Raw genomic sequence first — 22,485 nt, 5'->3', positions numbered from 1 at the left:
GGTACTCCTGTGTTCAGTGAATATATATTTAGAATAGGCCTTATTGAATTGAACCCTTTACCATTATGTAATGCCTTCCTTTGCCTTTTTTGATCTTTGTTGGTCTAACGCCTGTTTTGTCTGAAATTAGGATTGCAACCTCTGCTTTTTTCCTGATTTCCAATTGCTTGGTAGATTTTCCTCCATCCCTTTAATTTGAGCTTATGGGTGTCACAGCCTGTGACATGTGAAACTGTCTCTTGAAGACAGCATATCATTGGATCTTGCTTTTTTTTCTTTTTAATCCAGTTTGCTACTCTATGCCTTTTAAATGGAGCATTTAGCCCATTTACACTCAAGGTTAGTATTGATATGTGTGGATCTGTTCCTGTCATTGTGCTGTTACCTGGTTATTAAGCCAGCTTGTGTGGTAGCTTTACATCACTGGGTCTGTGTACTTAACTGTGTTTTTTTGTATTACCTGGTAATGGTTATTCCTTTCATATTTAGTGCTCTTTTCAAGATCTCTTGTAAGTGGGTCTGGTAGTAACAAACAGTAGTAACAAACTTCCTCAGCATGTGCTTATCGGAAAAGGATCTTATTTCTCCTTCATTGAGGAAGCTTAGTTTGGCTGTATATGAAATTCTTGAAGTTGTTTTTTTTAAAGAATGTTGAATATAGGAACCCAAGCTCTTCTGGCTTGTAGGGGTTTCTGCTGAGATGTCCACTGTTAGCCTGACTGGGTTCCCTTCGTAGGTGACCTGCCCTTTCTCTCTAGCTGCCTTTAACATTCTTTCCTTGATTTCAAACTTGGATAATCTGATGATTATACACCTTGGGGATGATCTTCTTGAGTAGAATCTTGCAGGAGTTCTCTGTATTTCCTGAGTTTGGGTGTTGGCTTCTCTAGCAAGGTTGGGGAAGTTTTCATAGATAATATCCTGAAATACGTTTTCCAAGTTGTTTGCTTTCTCCTGTCAGGGATGTCAATGATGTGTAGATTTGGCCTCTTTACATAATCCCGTATTTCTAGAGGTTTTGCTCATTCCTTTTCATTCTTTTTAAAATAATTTTTGTCTTACTTTCTTAAGAGAGCCAGTCTTCAAGTTCCAAGATTCTTTCTTCAGCTTGGTCTCTTCTGCTATACTTGCAATTGCATCATAAAATTCCTGTAGTGTGTTTTCAGCTCTATCAGATCAGTTAGGTTCCTTTTCATACTGGCTATTTCATCTGTCAGCTCCTATATCATTTTATTGTGATTCTTAGTTTTCTTGAATTGGGTTTTGCCATTCTCCTGATCTTGATTATCTTTGTTCCTATCCATATTCGGAATTCTATTTCTGTCATTTCAGCCAGCTCAGCCTGGTTAAGAACTAGTGTGGTTGTCTGAAGGTCATAAGACACTGACCATTTAGGTTACTGGAGTTCTTGCATTGGTTCTTTCTTATCTCTGCATGTGGCTGTTCCTTTAACAGCTGGGCTGCCTCTGATTGATGTGGTCAGAGAGGGACAGCATGTTTGTGCTAGAGTCCCATGTTGAGAGAAGTGAGGACTGGGACCTGTATGGAGAACAGTCCAGCCACTTTTCTGTGAGGTAGGTACTCTGTGCTGGGCTCTGGACCGGCTAGTCTCTGGTCCCCACAGACTCTCCAAAGCCTGAAGACAGCAAAGCCTAGGGCTGTGAGACAGCAAAGATGGCAACCTGCCCCTCCCACTGGGAGCTCTGTCTCAGGGAGTTACAGAGCTGCTACTGGCTTGATAGCCTGGAAGTGAGGGTAGCTAGAGAACCAGGCCAGGAGGACCTGCCTAGTGAAGATATATGAGATTGGAAACCCATGTAACAAACAGTCTAGTCACTTTTCTGTAGGGCTGCTGCAGTATGCTGGGGGTACACTCCAGTCCCTAGTCACCTTGGTTTATCTAGCACCTGAAGGTATCAACAGTGAAGGATGTGAAACAGCAAAGATGACAGTCCCCCACTCCCTCTGGGAGCTCCATCCCAGGGAGGTTTGAAACTGCTGGTGGCCAGAAAACACTGGCAGAGATGGCTGGACACCCCAGTTGGGAGGTCCCACCCAGTGAGGAGGAACAGGATTGAGGACCTGTGTGAAAAAGCAGTCTGGCCACTTTTTTGTAGAGCAGTTGGGCTGTGTTGGGGGTCTGCTGCAGCCCCCAGTCACTTTGGACTCTCCAAATCCCAAAGGCAACAATGGTTAAGGCTGAAAAACAGCAAAGATGGCAGCTTGCCCCTCCCTCTGGGAACTCCGTCCCAGCAAAGTTTGATACTGTTGCTGGCCAGAAAACACTGGCAGGGGTGGTTGTAGACCTTGGTCACAAGATTCTGCCCAGTGAAAAGAAACGAGATCTGGGACCCATGGGAAAAAGCAGTCTAGCTGCTTTCCCATAGAGCTGTGGGGAAAGACAGCTCCAGACCCTAGTCACCTTGGACTTCCTAGAGCCAAAAGGCAACAATGGCAAAGGCTGTGAAACAGCAAAGATGACAGCCTGTCCCTTCCCCTGGCAGCACCATCCCCCAGAGGCTCAGAAACACTGCCAGCTGAATAACAGTGGCAAGAGTGGCTGGTTACCTTGGTTGGGAGGTCCTGCCCAGTGAGAAGAGGGGTCAGGGACCCACATAAAAAAGCAAGCTGGCTGCTTTTTTGTAGGGTGGTTACACTGAAAGCAACAATGGCTAAGGCTACAAAACAGCAAAGATGGTAGCCTACCCCTCCCTCGGGAAGTTCCATCAACACATCAACACTGCTACCAGTGGTTGGCTGGAGTTCCAAGTCAGTGGTCTTATCCTGTAAGGTGCTCTGGACATGGGACCTGCAGACCATTGCTGCTCAGCCCCCTGAATTCAGCTGCTTCTTAGGGGTCCGTATAGGGGTCTAACCTCCTGCTTTGCCGAGTTGCAGTTGCTTTTGCCTAGAAGCCCAAGTATCTATAGCTCCTGGGGCTCCGCATGTGCCTAAGCAACTACTCTGCCAAGATGTCACAGAGCTCTGCATATCCGACCGAAGACCCTGGTGCAGTGGGTTTACAAGGGGGAGTTTCCTGACCCAAGGGTTGCAGAGATCTATGGGAGAAGCATGGGTCCCCAGGGTTGCTCACTCAGTCATTCTTCCCTAGGTGAGGGAGACTCCCCTGGCTCCATGTCACTCCCAGGTGAGCAGTCATCCTGCCTTGCTTTTCTATATTCTCTGTGGGTTGTTTTCTTGATGAATCCCAATGTGTGTACATGGATGTTTCAGTTGAAGGTGCTGTATGTACTCACCCCTTCTATTTCTCTCCATGAGAGCAGTACACACTAGCTGCTTCTAGTTGGCCATTTTGGCCAGCCTCTTGTTTTGTTTCTGGATCTGGGTGCTGATTATATGATAATTACAAGCTATAAACTCAATATGTAGAGTTTTATTTGTTTGTTTGTAAAAAGAGATCTTGGCCAGGCACAACAGCTCCTACCTATAATCCTAGTGCTTTGGGAAGCCAAGGCAGGAGGATCACTTGAAGCCAAAAGTTTGGGACTAGCCTGGGCAACACAGCGAGTTCTCATCTCTACAAAAAAAATTTTTTTTAATTAGCCGGGCATGGTGGCCTATGCCTGTAGTCCCAACTACTCAGAAGACTGAGGAGGGAGGACTGCTTGAGCCCAGGAGTTGGAAGCTGCAGTGAGCCATGATTGTGCCACTGTACTCTGTAGCCTGGGTGACAGAGTAAGACCCTGTCTCAAAAAAAAAAAAAAAAAAATTCTTAAGAGTACTCATTGGAGTTGAGTTTCAGAAAACTAGGTTCAAACACTGATTTTTGTACTTAATAATGGCAAGCTTTCTCCCCTGTAAAATTTGGATAATACCTACCTTACAAGATGTTATATATAATAGGTGACTAATAAATGTTAGTATAATCTCAACCTAATACAATGAATATACCAATCATTAATTGATTAGATGATGATCGCAAGTTTTACTGTTTAGGAAACATTATTTTTTCCAAATGAAAAACATTTAGTTTAAGAAATTAAATTTAAACTATTCAAGTATTTATGATAAGTTAAGGCAGTAACTACAATGATATTCTAAAATAGCAGATAATCTAAAAATTGTTGGCACTTGAGGTATATTACATAATTTGCTTTTTAATGATATGAATTCCTAATAACTATTATCTTACAGATAACAATAAAAACAGGTGAGATAAATGTAGCATTTCTTTTCTAAAGATGTCCGCAACACTGTCTCTTGTCCCAAACACTTTTCTGAAATGTATTCTTATCATTCCTCTATTAAGACAGAGCATTTGTTTACCAACCCTCTGGAATCTCAACAGGCCTCATGACTGCTCTGATTAACAGAATATGGCAGAAGTGACACTCTGTTCTGAGTTGAGCCATTAACTGGGCTGGCAGTTTCCACTTCCTACTCTCTTGGAATGCCACCAACAAACTGGGAGAAGCCCATGGAAGGGTCATATTTATGGACTGGTCAATAGCCAACAGGCACATGAGTAATCCATCTTGGAAATTCTGCCCAATCAATCCTTCAGATAACTGCTTCCCCAACCAATATCTGACTGCAATCTCATGAAAGTCCTCAGGTGACAATCTCCCAGTTGAGGCTAGTCCACCCAAAGAAATATGACACTTAATAAATTATTGTTCTTTTTAAAAACTTTATTGAGTATAAATTACATACCATTAAAATCCACCCATTGTAAATTGCCTTAGTTCAGGCTGATATAATTAGATATTATAGACTGAGTGGCTTATAAAAAAATAGGAATTTATTTCTCACAGTTAGGGAAGCTGGACGTCTGAGATCAGGGTGCCAGCCTGGCCAAGTTCCAGTGAGGGCCCTCTTCCAGGTTGCAGACTACTGGTTTCACATTGTATCCTCACACGGTGGGAAAGAAGGCTAGAGAGTTTTCTGGGGTTCTTTTACAAGGGAACTAATCCCATTCATGAGGGATCCACCTTCATGACCTAATTACCTCCCAAAGGCCTCACCTCCCAATAATATCATATTGGGGTATAGGATTTTGACACATAAATTTTTGGAGGAACACAAACATTCAGCCCATAAGTGTACAATTCAACAATTTTAGTATATTTTCAGTTATCAACAATCATTACAATCCAATTTTAGAACATTCTCAACACGCCCCTCAAAATGTTCCTTCATGCCTATTTACAGTTAATCCCTACTCTCACTTTATGCCACAACTGTTCTGATTATTGTCTCTATAAATTTGTCTTTTAAGAATTTCATATAAATGTAATCATACAATATATAATCTTTTGAGCCTGGCTTCTTTCACTTAGAATAATGTTTTGAAGTTCATCTATGTTGCAGCATGTATCCGAAGTTTATTCCTTTAATTGCTGAACTGAATTCCATTGTAATGATATACAAAAAAAAAAAAAAAAAAAAGAATGAGTTGGGAAGTGTTCCCTCCTCTTCTATTTTTTGGAAGAGTTTGTGAAGAATTAGTCTTTTTATTTTGTTTTATTTTTTAACAATCCTTTAAAATGCAAAAAACAAAAAGCTATTAAATTGCACACTTTAAAAGGGTAAATTTTATGGTATGTAAAAGGATTGAGAAGAGGCTACAATCCCTGAAAATGCTTATCTATTTTTGGTTTAACTTTTTTCTTAGGGTACAACACTTTAGAGTTTATCAAGTTATCCATACCATGGCAAGCCTTCAACTCTAGTCTCTGTCTTCCTAGTCCCATGAAGCTACTAATAAAATTGCTCATCCTATTAGTCATTGGTCTCTGTGGAACTGGAATATACTCTTTTGATAGCCCCAAACCCCAGGCTCACTTTCTTGGAGTTCTATCTTCCAACAGATCTTGTATGGGTGATTCACAGGATCTTTTTAGTTCTTCAATGGCTTCAAGTAGATTAAAAAAATAATAATAATTCGTCCACATTTTCTAATTGCCCTCAGGGGAAATGTTGGTCTGAATTACTTAGTTAACTACTACTGGTAGTTTGAGTCATCAATTTTTAAGGTTATAAAACACCTATAATTTCATCAACAACAACATTTCTTGTTTGAGGATATAAAATATTTCAGAATGATATAATTAACCACACTTTAAAACAACTCCTCTTTATGCCATAAAAAATTTATACCTTTTGGGTTTAGATTGTGCAGTACAAATTTCAATGTTAATACAAATAATTTCACTATTTATAAACAACAGATATAACATAAGAAGACTACATTCATTTGTACAGGACATTTTTATTCTTTGAATTACTTTCATCATCTATTATTTATAATTTGTTCTAAATAAATCCTGTGTGAAGTGGGTAAAAAATAATAATCTTCACTTTAAAGATGGATAAACTGAAGTTAAACTCATTCATTTTCCCATTCTAAACACCACTGTAAGAAATTTATCTTAAACTCAAATACATATGACTTTTATAATCTCACCTGATTTTCCACTGCAGCAATCTGTACTGTCTGATTCAGATGTTGAAACATATTTCAGTATTTGATGTCCACAGCTTATAGAATAAAATAAATAAATATATACGGTAAATGAGGTAAAAGTTTTTTACCTGAACACAATTAGAAAATGTTTAATTTTTAACCAAGATCCCAACTGCAACACATCCTAATATTCCAATCTCTCTATAAAGTTAAAAGGCTTTAACCTAGAAAGTATCTGTGTGTCCTTGAAGGAAACAAAATATTTTTGAAAAGTCAACACTGAATCTGAGGTAAACCCCTACTATTAGTAAAGCAGAAATAATATCAAACACCATATGAACTGGGTACCATCAATAGGTACTAAAGCAGTGTATACTAAAATAATTTAATATTTATTAAGATCTTAGGATGGGTAGAATATCATTACATTTTACCTCAGATGGAGACCATTTAATTTAAAAAATTAATAACCACTAAAATGAGAAGATATTTATTTAGAATAAAAACTAGTAGATAAATAAGGAAAAGAATATAGGCTGAATCCATCATCTAGTTATAACAAAGAACTAGAAAACTGGTAATACTTTATTAAAATACAGTAAAGTCCTCAATATCATTGATAAGTTTTTGAAAACTGACATTTTAAGTGAAACAACTTATAGCACATCTTCAAATAATGTCATTTCATTATAACACCGAAAAAAATATGGTCATTTAGCTTAAAGCTGGAGTTTCCAAGAACCTATCCAAAATGTTGAGGACAACTGTAATCAACACTTTGAAAAAGAAATAATAAACAGTTGGGAAACTTACTTGTTACACAGATTGCTATCAGAATTTCTAAGTTGCTGATAAAAATCTGGTGTATTCGGTGCATTGCCCAGAGATCTCTGTAAAATAATGCTTGGCTTATTAAGAAAACCAGCAGTATCAGGAAATTCTATGGGTGATCGATTAGTTAGAGAGCCAGCAGCCACTGGTCCATGGTTGGGAGAATTCACAGGACTCAGACTGGACAAAACACCTTAAAAAATTAAAAAAAAGTAGATAAATAAGAATGTATTTATGTGTATATGTTTATTAAATATATTTGTGTCTTTATGGATTTTTTCCTTATTTAAAAAAGCAAATTATTTACAATTAAATGATAAATTCCTACACGGGGCCTCGATATTCTAGAAACTTAAGCAATATTTGCCATATTTGTCATGATCAGTGGCTGTTGGGTAAACACCCCTTGTTGGGTAAATATCTACATTTATAATAGGTAAATGTGAACAGTATGACTAAAACATACATACTGTATGGCAGAAATTTTCCTAATTCCTATTGGTCTTTAACTTTCACCTATGTGTCCCTATCAGACTGATTATCCACATGAGCAAAGCATCTCTACCAAATTTTATTGAATTATTTTCAATTTGATAAAATTAAGTTTTATTTAAATTCCCTTTTTTGTGTGTGAGATGGGGTCTCATTCCATTGCCCAGGCTGGAGTGCAGTGGCATAATCATGGCTCACTGCAGACTCAACCTCCTGGGTTCAATTGATCCTCTGGTCCTGGAGACTACAGGCACAAGCCACTGTACCCTGCTAATTTTTGTATTTTTTTGTAGAGACAGGGTTTCACGATGTTGCCCAGGCTGGTCTCAAACTCCTGGGCTCAAGTGATCCTCTTGCCTCAGCCTCCCAAAATGCTGGGATTACAGGCTTAAGCCACTGCGTCTGGCCAAAGAACTAAAATTCTTAATAGCATTAAGCAAGTTGAGAATAACATCATATGCTAACGCAATGTCAGATCGCTTTAAAAATTACATGAAAATATTTCCAGCTGATTCATTCATTCAACAAATATGTAGAGCTTACTATATGCTGGAAAATACACTGGGTTTCAGAATGGAGAAAAAGATGCCATCCCTGAGACTCAATGAAGCTAGCACATAGTGAAGGATACAAACAAGTGCTAAGTGCTTAATAAGGGAACAAAACAGAGTCTTCAGCAACACACAAGATGAGTCTATAATTCTGTCTATTTATTCCAGAAACCTTTGCTGAGTGCTTCAAACTAAAGCAGTGTGGATATATCTGGAAAGAGGCAGGCAGATTTATAACCTTATTTGAAAATAAAGACCCAAGTAAAGTCTCATTCAGAAAGGAAAACAAGTAACAGTCATTAAGGACCTACAATATTTTCAGGCATACTAGTAAACTTATAGATGTGTGCGATGGTGTCAACTTGGTTATGGTGCTCAGTTGTTTATTTAAACACTAGTATAGATGTTGTCATGAAGATATTTTTCAGAGTGATTAACATTAAAATCAATAAATTTTGAGTAAAGCAGATTAACTTCTATAACATGGGTGGACCTCATCCAATTACCTTAGAGCCTTACGAGAAAAGACTGAGGTCTCACAAAGAGGAAAAAATTTTGTCTGAGGTTCAAGACTGCAACATTAACCCCTGCTGCAATTTCCAGCCTGCCAGATTGTCTGGAAAATTTCCTACTTGCCTGCCTTGCAAGCCATCACAGTTGTGTGAGCTAATCCCTTAAAACAAACTTTCTCTCTCTCTTTCTCTGCATGTGTGTGTATATAAATATAATGCTCTTTATTTTTTGCCAATGTGATGGTAAATAAAAGAGCACTGTACCCTCACTTTTTAATTTCCTCATTACTAATAAGGTTAAGCACATTTCATGTTTATATGCCATTTGTATAGTTTTCTGCTGAAATGCTCGTTCAAGTCTTTTGCTAATTTTTCCAATGGCTTGTGGTGATGGACATACTCTAAGGTAGTCCCATTAACCCTTGCCCCCTGGTGTTCATGTCTTTGTGTAGAAAACATCTGTGACTGGCTTCTTACCAAAAGAAAGATGACAGGATGCCACCCCTATGATTATGTTTCATTATGGATTCCATCTTGCTAGAGACTCACTCTAGAGATTCTCCTTGCTAACTCCATGAAGTGAGCAGCCATAGTGAGGAAGACCATATGACAAAAAACTATGGGCAGCCTCTACAAACTGTGGGTGGCCTCCAGCCAACAGCTATCAAGAACCCAGAGCCATCAAGAATCCACAACCAACGGAAATGAATTCTGAGGACAACCTGAATGAGCCTGGCAGTCGATTCATTCTCAGTTGATTCTTCAGATGAGAACAAGGAAGAGCCAACATCCAGTTTCGAGACTTATGACGCCTTAAGAAGAGGACTCAGTTGTGTGTGGACTCTTGCACAAAAACTGCTACATTTGTTGTAATCTGATATGCAGCAACAGAAAATGAATAGTTGTCCATAATTCTTCCACTGACAAAGTTCTTTATACTGCTGAATTCTAGTTCCTTCTCAGATGTTATTACTATTTTCAATCCTTTTTATGACTTTTTTTTTTTTTTTGATGGAGTCTCACTCTATCGCCCAGGCCGGAGTGCTGTGGTAAACTCTCAGCTCACTGCAGCCTCCGTCTCCTGGGTTCAAGCAATTCTCTTGCCTCCCCCTCCCAAATAGCTGGGACTACAGGTGCCCGCCACTACACCAGGCTGGCTAATTTTTTGTTTTTTGAGACAGAGTCTCGCTCAGTTGCCCAGGCTAGAGTGCAGTGGCGAGATCTCAGCTCACTGTAAGCTCTGCCTCCCGGGTTCATGCCATTCTCCTGCCTCAACCTACCGAGTAGCTGGGACTACAGGCACCCGCCACCATGCCTGGCTAATTTTTTTGTATTTTTAGTAGAGATGGGGTCTCACCATGTTGACCAGGCTGGTTTCGAACTCCTGATCTCAAATGATCCACCAGCCTCGGCCTTCCAAAGTGCTGGGATTACAGGTGTGAGCCACTGCACCCGGCCTTTATATGACTTTTTAATAAAGAGGTTATTAATTTTCACGCAGTCAGATTTATTCATGTAATCCCATATGGTAAGTATTTTTATGTCTTGTTACGGAAATTTTTCCCTAAAATCATGGAGTGTAGCAGCACTGCATATTTTTTATTAAATTTATCTCTAGGTAATTGATGGCTTTTGATGCTGAGGTAAATGGTGTTTTAAATTTCATTTTCAACCACTTTCTGATAGTATAGAGTAATACAATTAATTTTTCTGTACAAATAAAATATTGCAAAATTTACTTAATTCTATTACTATATTTTTAGAGCCTTCTAGATATTCTATATATACAAAACAGTAATCTGCAAATAAAGAAAAGGGTTTATATCTTCCTTCCCAGTATTTATTCTGTTTCTTTATCTTGTCTTCATTCATTGTCTAGAAATTACAGGATAATGTTGGAGACAAGTGTTTACAGTGAACATCTTTATCTTGTTTCCAAAGTCAGGAGAAAAATGTTCAGTATTTCATTATGTATTATGTTTGAAAAACATTTTTGATAGATACTTTATCAGATTAAAAATGTTCCCTCTATTCCCAATTTGCTTAAAATTTTTTATTGTAATTATCAAATTTATCAAATGAACATACATGAAAAGCTTTCTCTGTACCAATTAAGATGACCATATGATTATTCACTTTTATTCTATTAATGCAGTGAATTTTCAAAGGTTAAACAGACTTTATATTCCTGTAATAATACTTCCTAACATGGACACTACGGTATTAACATTTTAATATATTATTCAACTATATGTGTAACTTTTTGTTTAGGATTTTTGTATCTATATTCACAAGAGATGTTGGCTTCTAATTTTCTTGTAATATCCTTGTCAGGTTTTGATATTAGGGTTACGCTGGCCTCATAAAAATTTGGTGTTTCCTCTTTCCCTTTTCAGTGAAAGAGTTGTGTAAGATTGGCTGTGGTAAGCAGAATAATCACCCCCAAAGACATCCATATCCTAAACCACAGAACTTGTATGTTAGACTGCACGGCAAAGGGATATTTAAATTGCAAATGGACTTAAGGTTGCTGATCAGTTAACCGCGAGATGGGGAGATTATCCTGGATTATCTAGTTGCGCTCAATGTAATGACAAGGGTTCTTGTCATTATAAGAGTCACACACGCCTAAGTCCTATGCCTAAGTAAAAGAGAGAGGCAGACATAAAAAAGCCAGAGAGATGGCAGCATCAGGATTCAGACTGACATTGCTGGCAATGAAGATGGAGTAATGGGGTCATGGGCCAGGAATGCAGGCAGGCAAGCTCTAGGAAGGCCTCTGGAAACTGGAAAATGCAAAGAAAATGGATTATCCCCTAAAGCCTCCAGAAGATACACAGCCCTGCTGACACTTTGCTTTGGGCCCAATGAGATCAATTTCAAACGTCGACCTCCAGAATTTTAAGAATAAATTTGTGTTATTTAAGTCACTAAGCATATGGTAATTTGATACAGTAATGTCTTAGTCCATTTGGATTGCTATAACAGAATACCATACACTAGATATTTTATAAATAAGAGAAATTTATTTCTCACAGTTCTGGAGGCTGGAAAGTGCAAGATCAAGTCACTGGCAGATATGGTGTCTGATCACGGCCCACTTCCTGTTTCACTGATGGCCATGTCCTCACATGGTGGAAGGGATTAGAGAGCTCTTTGAGGTCTCTTTTATAAGGCACTCATCCAATTCACAAAGAGTTCACTCACATGACCTAATCACCTTCCAAAGGCTCCAGCTCCAAATACCATCACATTGAAGATTAGGTTTCAACATATGAATTGGGGTGTAAGTGAGGGGATATGAATATTCAGTTTACAGCAAGCAGCTATAGAAAACTAAGGCACTGGATATAATCTTTCATAACAACATTAAATATTGGGAAGAATTTACCAGTAAAGTCATTTGGACCTACAATTTTATTTGTAGGAAGGTTTCATTAAATATTGGGAAGAATTTACCAGTAAAGTCATTTGGACCTACAGTTTTATTTGTAGGAAGGTTTTTAACTACAGGTTGAATTTCATTAGAAGATATATGACTCTTCAGACTTTTTATCATTTTTCGTATCAGTGTCATGTTTTCTTCTTTCTTTTGGTTTACTTTGCTGTTAAACTTACAGCTTCTTAAAATGTAAGCTTAACTGATTTTTAATTTTTCTTTTTGCTATAAATTTCCCAACAAAGCACTGCTTTAGCTTCTTCCCACATTTTAATAAGTTCTATTTTCATTATTATTCAGCTCAAAATAATTTCTAATTTTCACTGTTTTTTCTTAACTCATAGGTTATTTATAATTTGAGGATTTTCTGCAGATCTATTGATAGATGTTTTTAAATCTAATTACACTGTGGTGACAGAACATGCTTATGTGGTTTTTAAACAGCTTTTTAAGGTATCATTCACATACCATAAAATTTACTATTTTAAATTGTACAATTCAGGGAATTTTAGAAATCCACAGAGTTGTGCAACTATCACCACTATCTAATTCTGGAATATTTCCATAAACTCAAAAAGAAACCCTATACCCATTAGCAGTCATTCCCTATTCCTGTCCCTCCTACCCATAGTCACAGGCGACCACCATCTTAGTTCATTCAAGCTGCTATAAAAAATACTTTAGTCTGGGTAATTTGTAAACAACAGAAATTGGCTGTTCACAGTTCTGGAGGCTGGGAAGACCAAGACCAAGGTGCCAGCAGACTTGATGTCTGGTGAGGGCTCAGTTTCTGCCTCACAGATGGTAATTTTTTCACTGTATCCTCACATGGCTGACAGGATAGCTAGCTCCCGCAGGCCTCATTTATAAGGGCACTAATCTCATTCACAAAGGCTGCAACCTCATGACCTAGTCATCTAGAAAAGGCTCCATCTCTTAATATTGTTTCATTGGGGATTAGGTTTCAACATGTGAATTTTGGAGGTACACAAACATTAAAACCATAGCAACCACTAATATACTTTCTGTATCTATATATCTGTCCATTTTAGACATTTTATATGAGTAGATTTGTACAATCTGTAGTCTTTTATGACTGCCTTATTTAACTTAGTATAATGTTTTCAAGGTTCATTCACGGTATACCACGTAGTACTACTCCATTTTATTTTTGTGACAAAAAATATTCTACTGTATGGTTAAGTCACGTTTTGTTTAACCATTTATTGATAGCCATTTAGGTTGTTTCTAATTTTGACTATTATGAATAATGCTGCTATACACATTTACGTACAAGTTTTTGTGTGGACCTACGGTTTCACTTCTCTTGGATATGTATCAAGGAGTAGAATTTCTGGGTCATATGGTAACTTGTTTAAAATTTGAGAAACTGCCAAATTGTCTTCCAAAGTGGCTATATAGTTTTACTTTCCCATCAGCAATGTATTGTATAGTGTTCTAACTTCTGAATATTTTTTACTCAAACATGTTACTGTCTGTCTTTATAATTATAGACATCCTAGTGGGTGTAAAATGGTAGCTCCCTGTGGTTTTGATTTGTATTTTCCAAAATATTAATGATCCTGAGCATCTTTTCATATGGTTATGGGACACTTGTATATGTTCTTTGGAGAAACATTTATTCAGACCTTCTATTTTCTTTCCTTTCTTTTATTTTTATTTATACTTTTTTTTGAGACAGGATCTGGCTCTATCACCCAGGCTGGAGTGCTGCAGTATCAGCACAGCTCACTGCAGCCTCTACCTCCTGGGATCAAGTGATCCGCCTAACTCAGCCTCCTGAGCAGCTGGTGCCACCACAAGTCACATCACTATGCCCAACTGATTTATTATTATTATTATTCTTGTAGAGAAAGGGTCTTGCTAGGTTGCCCAGACCAACGTTTTAATCAGGCCATTTTTTTTTTCTTATTGAGTTGTCAAGAGTTATTTACATATTCTGGATACAAGCCTGTTGTCAAATATGATTTGCCAACATTTTCTCTTATCCTATGTCTTTTCACTTTATTGATGGTGCCTGTTAAAGTACAAATGTTTTCAATTTTGATGAATTCTGATGTATCAATATTTTTCACTTATGGACCATGCATTTGGTATCACATTTAAGAATGCCTTACTCGAAACCCAAAGTCACAATATTTTCTCTGATGTTTTCTTCTATAAGTTTTATGGTTTTAACTTTTATTCCTCATGGAATCCTTTTTATTTTATTTGGCTTCCAGTTCATTTTCTAGTACAAAGGGTATAATGGAAGCTTTTTTCATAATGTGTGCTTTTATTTTTGCTTCTTTTTATTGTACATATTTAAGGCATAGAACACGTTTTGATATACACAAACATAGTGAAATGGTTACTACAGTCAAGCAAATTAACATATCCATCATCTCACAGACACCTTTTGTGTATGTATGTGTGGTAAGAGCACCTAAAAATCTATTCTCTTAGCAAAATTTCCAGTATACAATGTATTATTATTGACCATAGTTTTCATGCTGTACTTTAGACCTCTAGACTTCTTCATCCTATATATCTACAACTTTGTAGCCTTTGACTTCTATTTCCCCATTTCCACTACCCCATCAAGCCCCGGTAACCACCATTTTACTCTTTTTCTATGAATCTGACTTTTTTTTGTAGATTCCATATATAAGTGAGACACCAAGTAGTATTTTTCTTTCTGTGTCTGACTTATTTCAGTTAGCATAATGTTCTCCATGTTCATCCATGTTGTCACAAATGGCAGGATCTCCTTCCTTGATAAAGCTAAATAATATTCCATTTTATATATATATATATTATTTGCTCCACTCATCCATCGATTAACAGTTAGGTTGTTTCCAAACCTTGGCTACTGTGAATGAACATGGGAAAGCAGATATCTCTACAAGGTATTGATTTCATTTCCTTTGGGTATATACCCAGAAGAGAAATTGCTGGGTCATATGTCAGTTCTATCTAATTTTTTGAGAAATCTCTGTACTGTATTCTATAATGGCTACACCGATTTACATTCCCTGTGTACAAAAGGTTCCCTTTTCTCCACATTCTTGCTGATACTTGTTCTCTCTTACGGCTTTAATGTTTACATTTGAGTCTATGATGCATTTCAAGTTAATTTTTCAGTATGGTGAGAGGTAGGATTCTAAATCAATTATTTTGCATGTTCATAACCATTTTTCCCAGCACCATTTATTGAAAATACGATTCATTCCTCAATGAATTATCTTGGTATCCTTGTTGAAAATCACTTGACCATATATGTCAAGGTTTATTTCTAAAACCTGAATTCTATTTCATTGAATAGAAATATCTCTATGCCAGTAACATACTATCTAAATTACTGTAGCCTGGTAGTAAGTTTTAAAATTTGAAAGTGGGATTCCTCATACTTTTTCTTCTTTTTTATTAAAGAACTGTTTTGGCTATTCTGGGACTCTTGCGTTTCTATATGAATTTTAGCATCAGACTGTCAATTTTGGCAAAGCTGAAATTTTGATAAGGATTGTATCGAATCTAGTGCAATTTAAAGAATATTGCCATTTAAAAATATTAAGTTTTCTGATATTTAAATGTGGAATGTCTTCCAATATATTTAGGTCTTCTTTAATTTCAACAATATTTTATAGTTTTCATTGTCAAAGTGTTATACTATTTTGTTAAATTTATTTCAAAGATTTTTTAATGCTAACTGTAAATGGAAATCTTTTTGTAACTTGAGTTTTGGATTCCTTAATTTTAGCATATAGAAATAAACTGATTTTTGTATATCCTGCCACACTGATAAACTTATTTATTGATGATAATAGGTTTTAGTGAATTTCTTAGGATTTTATATATATAAGCTCATGCCATCTGCAAACACAGTTTTACTTTTTCCTTTTATTCCTTCTTACCTAATTGCCCTGGCTAGAACCACTAATCCAATATTGAGGTAAAAGTAGCCTTACTCTATAATTATTAAAACCATGTCACAATTTTGTTTTATACTAAGTCCAAACTCTAATCCACTTCAGGGATAATTTCTGTTGGTTACGTTTTCCTTGGGTATATGTCAAAAATTTCTTGTATCTTTGCATGTTTCATATATTTTTGTTAAAAATTGTACATTTTACATAAAGTACTGTAACAGCTTTGATATCAGATCCCTCCAACACCAAAGGTCTATTATGTTGCTGGTTTTGTGTTTGTTTTCTTCTTTCTGATTAGTTTCGTGACTTACCTGAATTAATTGTGTAGATTCTGTTTCTCCTGCAATGTGTAGTTACTTAGATCTCTGTTAGCTTTTTCTGTTAAGCTTTTGATTGTATTTTTAAGCATTGTTTCCTGGAAGTCAGGGGATCAGCATAATTAGGACATCAACCAATGAGCAGTCAGAAGATTCTTTTTTTTTTTTTGAGACGAAGTCTCACTCTGTCGCCCAGGCTCAAGTGCAGTGGCACAATCTCGGCTCACCGTAATCTCTGTCTCCCAGGTTCAAGTGATTCTCATGCCTCAACCTCCCAAGTAGTTGGGATTACAGGCGCCCACCACCACGTCTGGCTAATTTTTGTATTTTTTAGTTTTGTATTTTGTAGAGATGGGGTTTCACCATGTTGGCCAGGCTGGTCTCGAACTCCTGACCTCAGGTGATCCACCCACCTGAGCCTTCCAAAGTGCTGGGATTACAAGTGTGAGTCACAGTGCCCAGCCTAATCTTTGTCTTTTAATTGGAGTGTAAAAGTCCAATTTTTTGTTGAAAACTTGACATTTCAGATAATATACTGACAACTTTAGTCAGCTCCCTTCCTCTGCTCCAAAGGTGTATATTTAATGTAATAAAGTATGCTTAATCCATCATGTTGCTATTTACTTTTTATGTGTTTCTTCTGTTTTTGCTTCTGTTTTTGCTTTTCTTTTCTCAGATTCTTATTCAAGTTTTTTTTAATCATGCCATTTTATCTCCTTATAAGCTTTTTAGTTACATCTTTTCCTATTGGTCTCTTAATTGGCCCCCTGGATATTACAATGTTCATCTTTGATTATTAGTTTATCTTAAATTAGAACTTTTTACTGTTTTTCAAGCATTGCTAGTACCTTACGACGAATTTAAGTCCATTTACCCCTTGACTACCCTTTATGCTATTGTTGTCATATATTGACTTCTAAGTATTTCATCAATGCTAAAAGAAAGTTATTATTGTGTTTACCCATCAATTTTTTTATTATTATTATACTTTAAGTTCTAGGGTACATGTGCACAATGTGCAGGTTTGCTACATAGGTATACACATGCCATGGTGGTTTGCTGCATACATCAGCTTGTCACACACATTAGGTATTTCTCCTAACGATCCCTCCCCCAGACCCCCACCCTTGGACTGGCCCCAGTGTGTGATGTTCCCCACCCTGTGTCCATGTGTTCTCACTGTTCAACTCCCACTTATGAGTGAGAACGTGTGGTGTTTGGTTTTCTGTTCTTGTGATGGTTTGCTGAGCATGATGGTTTCCAGCTTCATCCACGTCCCTGTAAAGGACATGAACTCATCCTTTTTATGGCTGCATAGTATTCCATGGTGTATATGTGCCACATTTTCTTTATCCAGTCTGTTATTGATGGATATGTGGGTTGGTTCCAAGTCTTTGCTATTGTGAACAGTGCTGAAATAAACATATGTGTGCATGTGTCTTTATAGTAGCATGATTTATAATCCTTTGGGTATATACCCAGTAATGGGATTGCTGGGTCAAATGATATTTCTTGTTCTAGATCCTTGAGGAACTGCCACACTGTCTTCCACAATGGTTGAACTAATTTACACTCCCACCAACAATGTAAAAGCCTTCCTATTTCTCTACATCCTCTGCAGCATCTGTTGTTTCCTGACTTTTTAGTGATCGCCATTCTAACTGGCATGAGATGGTATCTCATTGTGGTTTTGATTTGCATTTCTCTGATGACCAGTGATAATGAGCATTTTTTCATATGTCTGTTGGCGGCATAACTGTCTTCTTTTGAGAAGTGTCTATTCATATCCTTTGCCCACTTTTTGACCCATCAATATCTTTTAATCCTCACCCACCTATTTAGCCTTACCAGTGCTTTTGGTTTGTTCTTGCAGTGCCATGGTTCAGTCTGGATAATTTTCCTCCTGCCTAAGAAACTTGCTTTACTGAATCTTAGTAGCACAGGTCTGCCACCTACAAATTCTTTCAGCTTTTGTTTGTTTGAAAAAAATGTACGTTTTTCTACTTCTCATCTGATTTACTAAAAGATTTTTTCCAGATTTACTGAGGTATAATTGACAAAAACTGCATGTATTCAAGGTGTACAACATAATGACTTGATTTACATTTTTACTGTGAAATGATTACCACAATCAAGTTAATTAACATACCCATCACCATAGTTACTGTCACAGGAGAGTGAGGATACTAAAACAAATTTTTATTCCAATTTAATTTTTCAAGAATATTTCTTCATTGGATAAAGAATTTTATGTTGTCAAGTTTTATTCTTTCGACACTTTTTAAAATATGCCACTCCATTGTCTTTGGAGTTCACAGTTGCTGTTAACAAGTCACTGTCAGTATTATTGTTGTTCCTTGAAAAATAAAAACAACCTTGCTTGGTTGCTTTTGAAACGTTTTCTTTATAATTTAGAGGCTTGACTCATATATCCAGCTGTGATTTTCTTGTATTTATCCTGCTTGAGGCTCACTGTACTTTATGAATTTGTTGTTTGCTTTCTTTTATTAGTTTTGGGAAATTATTCTGTCCTTTTGTTTCTCTCCTTTCCTTCTGGAACTTCAGTCGCACATATTTTAGAAATTCTATGTCCCATATGTCTCTTAAACTTTGTTCTGTTATTTATGTATTTTTCCTTCTCTGTGCTTCAGTTTGGAAATTTTCTATTCCTCTGTCTTCAAGTTCACTACTTTTGTATTCTGTTGTATCCAATCCATTCTTAAACCATTGAATAAGCTTTTAATTTAATCAAGTGCATTTCTCAGTTCTAGACTGTCCATTTCTTTTCTATGTGTTCTAGTTCTCTATTTGAAGTATCCATTCATTTTAGCCATTATTCCTTCCATTTCCTTTAACCATCATTGTTATTTTAAAGATTGTAAAATATAGCATCAATATCATATGTAGATCTTTTTCTAGTGACTGCTTTTCTTGATTATCAGTAACATTTTCCGACCTCTTCACATGCTTTGTAGTGTACTGTGTATAAAAGAATGTTGTAATTGTATATCTCAATCACAAAATTGTATCTATGTAATATCAGTCATAATGTACTTTAAAAGCAGAATATCAGTATTGTTTTGCTATTCCTACGTTGTATTTGTTAACATATCTTTCATCCAAGAGTTTTTAATCATTCTATAATCTTTTAATTAAAAAAATTCCTATTATAATGTTTTTCCAGGATGAAGTCATGGTTTTTTTTATTCTAATACTAAAATTCTTTTCTCTATAATTACCATTCTACGAAAAAAAAATACTCTTTCTTGAAGATTTTCCCTTGTCCTGGGTCTGCAATCATTCAGGTTAGTTAAATAGTTATATATTTTATCCCTGAATCCCTACTGCTTAGCAAAGTACTTAGTGCAGAGTAGATGTTCTAAAACTGTTTACTGAAAGAATTAGCAAATGGTCAACTAGTAGCCAACCCAAACTGCTAAGTCATCTTAACTCACAACACATGAAATTGTATTCAAAATTAGCTGTAAATGTGTGATGAAAAGTGTTTACACTACCATAAACTTTGAGAACCCCCATATTTGAGTCATAAAGAATGATTTCTTACCAGCTCTTCTCAGACCTACATGGTGAGTCAGTGATACAGAAGATGACCTTTGCTTCGGGATAGTCAGTAGATTTGAATTAAAAGGCCCATTTAGATAGCATCCTTGACTAAAAGGGAAAAATAACAGGTTAAAATTTTTAAAAACTATGAAAAGTTTCATCTTTTTTCCTTATGGTCCTCAATTTAATTAGCAAATATATTCTCATAAATTCAGAGTTTGGGCCTCTAGTGCCTAAGGTCTAAAGCAGGAGACAGCAAACTTTTTCTGTAAAGAACCAGACGGTAAATACTTTGGCTATATGTTCTCTATTGTAACTACTCAACTCTGCCACTATAGCACAAAATCATCCATAAACTAAAATAAACAAATGGGTATGGTTTTGCTTCAATAAAATTTTACTTACAAAAAAACAGGTTATAGGTCCATAGGCTACAGACTGCCGATCCCTGGGCTAAAGCAGATTATCACAATTACTTTGAAGGTTTCTTGAAACATAGGCTGCTGGTCTCATTCCCAAGGTTTCTGATTCATTGTCTGGGGTGGGGCCATATAATCCGCACTTTTTTTTTTTTTTTTTTTTTTTTTTTTTTTTTTTTTTGAGATGGAGTCTCGCTCTGTCGCCCGGGCTGGAGTGCAGTGGCCGGATCTCAGCTCACTGCAAGCTCCGCCTCCCGGGTTTACGCCATTCTCCTGCCTCAGCCTCCCGAGTAGCTGGGACTACAGGCGCCCGCCACCTCGCCTGGCTAGTTTTTTTGTATTTTTTAGTAGAGACGGGGTTTCACCGTGTTAGCCAGGATGGTCTCGATCTCCTGACCTCGTGATCCGCCCGTCTCGGCCTCCCAAAGTGCTGGGATTACAGGCTTGAGCCACCGCGCCCGGCCATAATCCGCACTTCTAACAAGTTCTTATATGATGGAGTTTCTGATCCAGTGACCTCACTCGGAATAAAGTACAGTTTTTCATTTTTTTCTGTTCCCTATCCTCACAGATGTTGACAACTTTTATTAGTGTAGGCAAAAAACAAGCAGTAAGCAAATAATACCACCCAATGAACTCATCACCCAATGAACTCATCTCCCTGCCAAACAATGCTCTGTCATTCTTCATATTTTCATTGTGTGAAAATAAGTAATTCAAAACCAAACTTTTGGAACTTTTATTTTGAGACTTAAAGGAATGTGATTTTGGGACCTCAGTCATTAACAGGCAGCTGTAACCTAGGCAGATACAACCTTGATTTCCCTGATTACAGATTAGCCTTTTTTCCCCCCTAACTTACATTGCTTTGCTAAATGCTACAAAAAAACTAAAGGATGTCAGAGAAGACTCCTTCCCTCTTTACTGTTGATCTTCATTACAGATTAACTTCCCTTTTTCTTCTCTTACACAAAGACACGTTTTCTAAGATGGAATGTTAAGTATATTCTTTAAAATTGGAAAAAGAAAACAAACAAGCTGTAACTAATCAAACTGCTGTAATTCAGAAGCCAACTTTGTGTGGAATATGTTATTCTGCTAAATATCTTTGTTTTCTGCCTATACAAATATGATCCTAACCTTTAAACTTTGAAGCACTGACCCTATTTCCTTGGAGTCTGTATTTCCTGGATAGGCATCCTCAGCTTGTGTTTGAATACTCTTTTAAGCTGGATTCTTATTCTTTTGATTATTTCATACTGGCAATTGCCTACATGTGGAGTGGCAAAGACTGGGAAAGAAGAGTAACAGTACCACCCAGGGCAACATTCAAATAGAAAAATCTGTGTGTTCCCGGGCAAGACGGCCGAATAGAAAGAGCTCCAGTCTGCAGCTCTCAGCAAGATCGACGCAGAAGCCGGGTGATTTCTGCATTTCCAACTGAGGTACCCGGTTCATCTCACTGGGACTGGTTGGACAGCGGGTGCAGCCCAAAGAGGGTGAGCCAAAGCAGGGTGGGGCATCACCTCACCCAGGAAGGGCAAGAGGTTGGGGAATTTTCTCCCCTATCCAAGGGAAGCTGTGAAGGACTGTGCCGTGAAGAACAGTGCATTCCAGCCCAGATACTACACTTTTCCCACAGTCTTCGCAATTCACAGACCAAGAGATTCCCTCCGGTGCCTACCCCACCAGGGCCCTGGGTTTCAAGTGAAAAATTGGGCAGCCATTTGGGCAGACACCAAACTAGCTGCAAGACTTTTTATTGTTGTTGTATTGTTTTTTCCATACCACAGGGGCACCTGGAATGCCAGCAAGACAGAACCCTACACTTCCTGGGAAAGGGGGCTGAAGCCAGGGAGTCAAGTGGTCTGGCTCTGCAGGTCTCACCCCTACAGAGCCCAGCAAACTAAGATCCACTGCCTTGAAATTCTCACTGCCAGCACAGCAGCTGTCTGAGATCCACCTGGGATGCTCAAGCTTGGTGTGGGGAGGGGCATCTGTCAT

The 22,485-nt window shown here is 37.3% G+C and overlaps 1 protein-coding gene across 3 annotated transcripts in view; it reads right to left on the bottom strand.

Annotated features, from left to right (window-relative positions):
• PDE3B (phosphodiesterase 3B) overlaps window positions 1–22,485 on the bottom strand; it is a 231,247-nt gene that overhangs the window by 47,095 nt on the left and 161,667 nt on the right. For 2 of the 3 annotated variants that reach the window (XM_010388376.2, XM_030917325.1), the window contains exons 5-7: window positions 20,064–20,170; window positions 7,241–7,451; window positions 6,428–6,501 (exon numbers count right to left, since the gene is read on the bottom strand). In XM_010388376.2, the coding sequence (XP_010386678.1) occupies window positions 6,428–6,501; window positions 7,241–7,451; window positions 20,064–20,170 (392 nt within the window). The remainder of the gene's footprint in view (window positions 1–6,427; window positions 6,502–7,240; window positions 7,452–20,063; window positions 20,171–22,485) is intronic. The other variant, XM_030917326.1, reaches the window with a different exon arrangement.

The sequence above is a fragment of the Rhinopithecus roxellana genome, chromosome 15 (genome assembly GCF_007565055.1).
Source record: "Rhinopithecus roxellana isolate Shanxi Qingling chromosome 15, ASM756505v1, whole genome shotgun sequence".
NCBI classification, from domain to species: domain Eukaryota; kingdom Metazoa; phylum Chordata; class Mammalia; order Primates; family Cercopithecidae; genus Rhinopithecus; species Rhinopithecus roxellana.
The sequence above is the reverse complement of the archived record's forward strand: the minus strand, read 5'-3'. Positions and strand labels throughout refer to the sequence as shown.